The 6,000-nt window shown below is 35.9% G+C and overlaps 1 protein-coding gene across 1 annotated transcript in view; it reads left to right on the top strand.

Annotated features, from left to right (window-relative positions):
* Positions 1 to 1,725: 1,725 nt before the first annotated feature.
* The window catches only part of LOC149806261 (uncharacterized), a 112,612-nt gene continuing 108,337 nt past the window's right edge, over positions 1,726 to 6,000 (top strand). Inside the window, exons 1-2 of the mRNA XM_089951204.1 lie at positions 1,726 to 1,780; positions 1,869 to 1,921. Coding sequence (XP_089807330.1) covers positions 1,745 to 1,780; positions 1,869 to 1,921 — 89 coding nt within the window. The 5' untranslated portion in view covers positions 1,726 to 1,744. The remainder of the gene's footprint in view (positions 1,781 to 1,868; positions 1,922 to 6,000) is intronic.

The raw sequence follows: 6,000 nt of genomic DNA, 5'->3' as shown, positions 1-6,000 counted from the left end.
TCTCAAAGCGTTCGTCATTCGCGCCATTCTACGGAATAAGCAAAGAAGATGAGCATACAGCTGTTCAATGAACTAAAGGACTGCTGGTATTGGATAGTGGATGGGACATACGTGATGGAAAGGCTTGAGAAGGAATGGAGGTATCCAGTTACCAAGGATTTTGTGACAAGACAAGTGACCAGTCTCAAGGTGGCCATGGATCTTCTCCAGGGCATGATAGAAGAGGAAGTAAAAAAATTAAGAAGATTCATTGACCCTCAGTATGTGAGAATAGGTAGCTTGAAGGAAGCCCTTGATCATGTCACGAGAGTCAGGTGCTTCCTAGAAGATATACTGGAATGGAGTGAGTGGTCATTTGTGAAGTGGGGTTTAGACCAAATCATGAAAGCAGAGGAACAGATAAGGAAAGTGATGACAGAAGAAGTGAAGAAGAGAAAAGAAACGTGGCCAAAGGAAAGGAAAGAAGAAGAGAATAGAAAGACAGAAAGAAAGATTTGAAAGACTCAATAACAACTGGATAAGGATAGAGGTGAAATTCAGAGCCATAAGCCATCCTGACTGGATGCCAGAGATAGAGATAAAGAAAGAGACAGAAATAAAGAATAAGAAAGGAATATTAGGAAAAATTAGAAGATGGCTGAAGAACTGGAGAAAATAGAAGAAGAACCCAGAGGCCCTTTTCATGGTCACTCATATGCCTCGAAAAGAAACTGCTTTCTTGCCTCCCAATATTTAAAATAAATGTTGTATAATTTTTTGTCTCTTGTCTGTTGTATGTGTTATCTCTGTACACCCGCTCTTTGCTCAATACTGTGACGTCACCTTTCTGTAGTTGCAACATTGTTACCAATCTCCCCTACCGTGTCGTCAGACGCTATACAGACCCCACTTTCCCTTGTCGCTATACAAACCCAATAGTCCCATGTTAAATTTCTCTTGTAGCTATACAGTCCCAGGGTGTACTTAAAAATCTTGTCGCCAAAGTGTCCCAGTGGGGTCTGTAATGCTAATTCCCATTGTCACTATAAATCTTGTCGCCAAAGTGTCCCAAGGGGGTCTGTAATGCTTATTTCCATTGTCGCCAGGGTATCCCACTTCAGTACTAACAAACAAACAAACGACAAAACTCATATAAATCCTTGCACCTCAGATCAGAATCAGCATATGGTCGTGCGAGAGTGAACTTTCTATACGCTGTAGTTAGTTGCTCTCCGATAATTGCTACGTCTGTAACACATCCAATACAAAATTCTGAAGCCAACAAAGTGATTATTAAAATATGGAGAGACGCTTTTCAGATCATAAAGCATTATCTCCCTTTTACCGATATGATGAAATCTTGTAGGAAAATGTTATGCCCGTAATGTTACATTTATGCTACTGAAAAGAATAATCAATACATTTTTTTTCTTCTGAAAATTGAATATAAAGTTCATACGTTTTGGTCTTTTGAAGATTTGTTATACACAGTAACCATATGGGGAATTATCCCTAAGAAGGAGAATTAAAGGGGAACAACTCTTACCAATATTTTAATGTGACAAGGCCTATTAATGCCATGACAGACTCTTGCACAGGAAATACAAAACTTTAATGAACACTAAAAAAATTATTTACCGACTATTAATAGCGATTTCTCATCGTCGTATACTCGATTTTGACAGAAGAAAGCTGAGCCAGATCTATTTTTAGCATCAAGGAAACTGTATGAAGACAGATTGCGCATGCGTCCCGATAATGAAAGATGGAGGTTGACGATGATTACATAGGACTATGGAGAGTAAGTTTTGGTATCCATGAAGTCAGTATTAATCGAGATTTGTGTGTAATGTAGCGTGTCTTTAATACATTACTTTTCTTTCTTATAGATCGTGGAATGTGTGTCACTGGCAGGGACCGTAGAGACAACGGGAATCGAGGGGTAAGTTGCAAGGAGGTTAACCACCAGTGACAATAATCCAGATTCTTGAGTAACATATTTCCGGTGATGACCAATTTTCGAGCAATTGCGTTTGATGCTTGGGTATAGCTATGATGTCGTAGCATCAACAAGTTATGGGTATTACTGTTAGTACTAGCATTAGCTAAAAACAAACCACAGATTGTACAGTAGTCGAAGCTATCAATAGAGTTTGCGGATGTTGAGTCCTGGACTCTTCATCCTCTCAAGGAACATGGAGTCCCTAGTCCAACATGTAAGACATAGCACGTTGATTTTGTTTAGGTGCTATGTCTTACTATCCAAATAACGGCCTTGTATAGTATGTTCCGATCTCGTTGACATCGGAATGAGTAATCAAAGTTTCAGGAACATCAAACACACTTGGCAACCTATATTGACACTCTTCCACTAATTTATGTGTAATTAATATACTTACTGTGCTGTCTTTATCCTGGCGGAATGAAAATATGATACTAGCAAATGGACGCATTTTCACGTTCAGTTGACATGCATTTGAATTTGTTGCAATGCTAAAGTAGTTGAGGTATGGCGAAGTAAGTTAAAGTAGGTACATGTTGGTGATAAGTTTCTTGAATGAAACGAACCGTTGCTTACAGTTCCAATAGGCATAATATATTTTTATTTGTTGCGTTAAAGAATAATATTTCAGCTTACCCTGATTTCGGCATTCCTGGCTTACATCGCTTTCCAACCAACTGAAATGTAGGCCAGTGAAACTTGAAAATAGGTCCATTTCTTTTGTGAGAATTTGAATTTATTAGAGAAAAGACATCAGAGTGAGTAAAGTCTGACTAAAACATTATGACTTTGTAGAAAAGCATCGTTATTTTAGTTGACAGTTGTTTAAAATATTCATGAAAATTTGACTTTCGTAACGATGCTAGTCGACATCAAAACACGCTAAACAGTATCGTTAGTTAGGCTGTAAGACAACATAAATATCAGCGTCAGGTCTTACATGTAGGACTAGGGAGTCCCCAGCCTATTTCTGAGAGTTGCTTGCGTAAATTCAGGAGTCCCTCACTTTAAAAAGGATATAAAGGAAAATGAAAAAGCTGATTATTTTAATAAAGATCAGTATCAAAGTCAGTGACACTAAAAAGAAAATATTTTTCAGTAAATAGAATGTTAAGCTTCAACATCATAAATTTACAGTCTACCCAGCAACAAAACTAAACATTAGAAATAAACCACAATAATAAAATCAGTTCGTTTAAATACCAAGATTGTTCACTGGAATGCATTGCAGCTTTCTATGGAAGAAAATAGCATCTTCATTCCCATGAAATAAACTTTCATGAATAAACATCTGGCATTATACTCCAGATATTTATAAATGTAATTTACTATCATTGAATGAAGCAAAGACAAATTATAAAATATACCAAGCAACATATACACCCCCCAAAAACTTAAAATAAATGTTAATTACTACCGTGTCATATGCCTTAAGAGTTGGCTCTAAGGAATAATGGTGGAATATAACGTGGGATCTGTAGATAAGTTGAATTAATCTTGGTACATGTATGGCACCTATAGTCTGAATATACCTCCCCATTTGTTATGTGCTGATTTCAATAATGGAAACCTTTAATTGATAAAAAGTGCACAGAACTTAGTTCATTCAGTGATTTATAATTTCCAACCTTAATGTGACCAGAGTGGCCCTAGCACTGGCATTCTTCGTGCCTTTCATGCTTAACAGACTTTCCATACAAACACTGCGCCATGTTGCATACACTAGCGGTGAGTTGATTTCCTCAGACTAAATTGTCTCGTAGTTCATCCTATTTGGAACTGCTGGATAATTCTGTAAATTACCATAATGTTAAGGTTCTGAGTAGTATCCCTTTGCATCCATTTACATAGAAAATACACTGCTTGTTAAATCCACATGAAGGCAAATTTGTAGCTGTCATTCTTTTCCTTTGCTTGATTTGACATGGTAAATATTCAAGCAGATGGCATAATACTTATTCTCTCTGTACATATGTGTAATAGTGCTTACACCCCTTCTCTGAAAATGGACTTGTTCAGGAACTGGAAATGACACTCAAAACTTCTGTTTGGAATGAAACTTTCAGAAGATAACAGTGTTAGGGTCCCACCTGGGCATAATCAGGTTTGAAATTATAAATCATTGCATGAACTAAGTTCTGTGCATTTTTGATCTCATTTGTGATTTTGTTTTTTAAATCGGTAGGGGGGTACAAACAAATGGGGAGACTTTTGACTGCATATTTGAACTGTTATTGCGAGGAATTCAGGTACATCTCAGTACTCTAATTATCACCAGTCATCACTAGTATGTTTCCCAAAAAATTAAAACAGATTTTGCCAACATATTTTTTAATAGTTTACTTTCTTTTCTGCAATCTTATAAAAAATCCAGAGTGATAATGTAGTACCCTGTTGAAATCACATGTACTTAAATAAGAGTTATTGTTATAATGGAATATTGATGATTTGACAGTATTTTTCAAATCAAATTATAGGAAAGCTTTGACTACTTTAATTATTTACATTTGCATCATGACCAGTTTAATTTAATTACCATTAAAAAAAGATAGGTCATCTAATTCCAATCAATTGCAGGTGATTACATACATGTTTTTTTTAATTATGTCACTGTATCCTTTGAAGGGTCAATCCTTTTTATTACTATGATATGGATGAACTGTTAATTAGTCACACTTGCTTGATGTAAGTCGAACTTCAGTTATTCTGCAGATTGGCCATCAGTGACCAAAATATGAAAAAGGGGAACATCCTTGAAATTTCATGTGTATTTGACCCGGAACTCTGGTCCCTTAGAGCCCTGGTTGTGTTGTTCCTGTTTGCATTGAGAGGGCACTTTTTGTGTAATTGATCTAGGGTACAAATCATACAAGTCATGTTGGTGTTTGGTATCAATTATTTCAGCAGTTGGTGTTATTTTTACAGAATTTGATTACACATGCAGTAAAACCTGTCTTGAGAGACCACTGCTATGAGAGATCACCTGTTTTGAGAGACCAGCACAGATTTATTGATTATATAAAATTATGACTTGTTATGAAGGACCGCCTGTCTTGAGAGACCATTATTTTTTGGCAGAAGGGGTGGTCTTTCAAAACAGGTTCTACTGTACCTTGAAATGTCAGTTATTCAGTTTATTTTGTTCGTTGTCGATCGGTATTACATGAACGGCCATAATATAAATCTGCTAAACATGATTTTCTCGATTCTAAGAAATTTCGTGATTATGGACTGGATTTATCTGTGTTGATTCTACATGAAATACATCGGATTGAAGCAGCGAGGGAGAAGCATGTTGCCATCTGCAAGTGTGTTTCTTTTCTGTTATTGAATGTTTGAAATCATCTGGGAAAAATATGAAGGCTTTCAATTGCAATTATCAGAAGGATGCTATGGAATTTAATGTTTATTTCATTTTGAGTGCAGTAAGGAGGATGTAATTGCACTTGGAATATAGTTGAAATTACTGTACAGTTTCGAAATGTGTAAACAAGCTTGAGAACCCATGACATGGCTCATGTAATTCGGATTTGCAGAACTAAGAAAGTACATTTTGAGGAAATTCAGGATGTAAAACTGTAAGTATATTTTTTGCCATTCTTATTACCAGCTAAAGAAGACAGTTTATGCCTTGTCACTTGCATTTTATTTGTAAGGACCCTGTCTGGCATCTATAGCTAGTCTAAATCCGAAACATTGTATTAAAAAAGTTAACATGGAATGTGCCAAAGCAGCTGGTATTTGGCAGTCCACAAAACATCTTGTTTATTTCATTCAGAAACAAATTTAATCCACTAAAACATAAAGCGTCTACTACAAGAGTGTACATGATTTCTTTACGAAGTAGTTCCTAATGTAATGTGAAGTTGCACGTGAGTTCAATATTGTAAAATATTGCATAATTCTGGCAATGTAAAGTTAAAGAAAAAATGAGCATATAATAAACATGCATATATACATACATGCTATTATATACTCTGCATATATATATCCATTCTGTTATATACTGGACATGTATA

Source organism: Sinohyriopsis cumingii, chromosome 2 (genome assembly GCF_028554795.1).
Source record: "Sinohyriopsis cumingii isolate HCF-2022 chromosome 2, ASM2855479v2, whole genome shotgun sequence".
NCBI classification, from domain to species: Eukaryota; Metazoa; Mollusca; class Bivalvia; order Unionida; family Unionidae; genus Sinohyriopsis; species Sinohyriopsis cumingii.
Note: the sequence above shows the minus strand (reverse complement) of the source record. Positions and strands in the feature narration are given on the sequence as shown.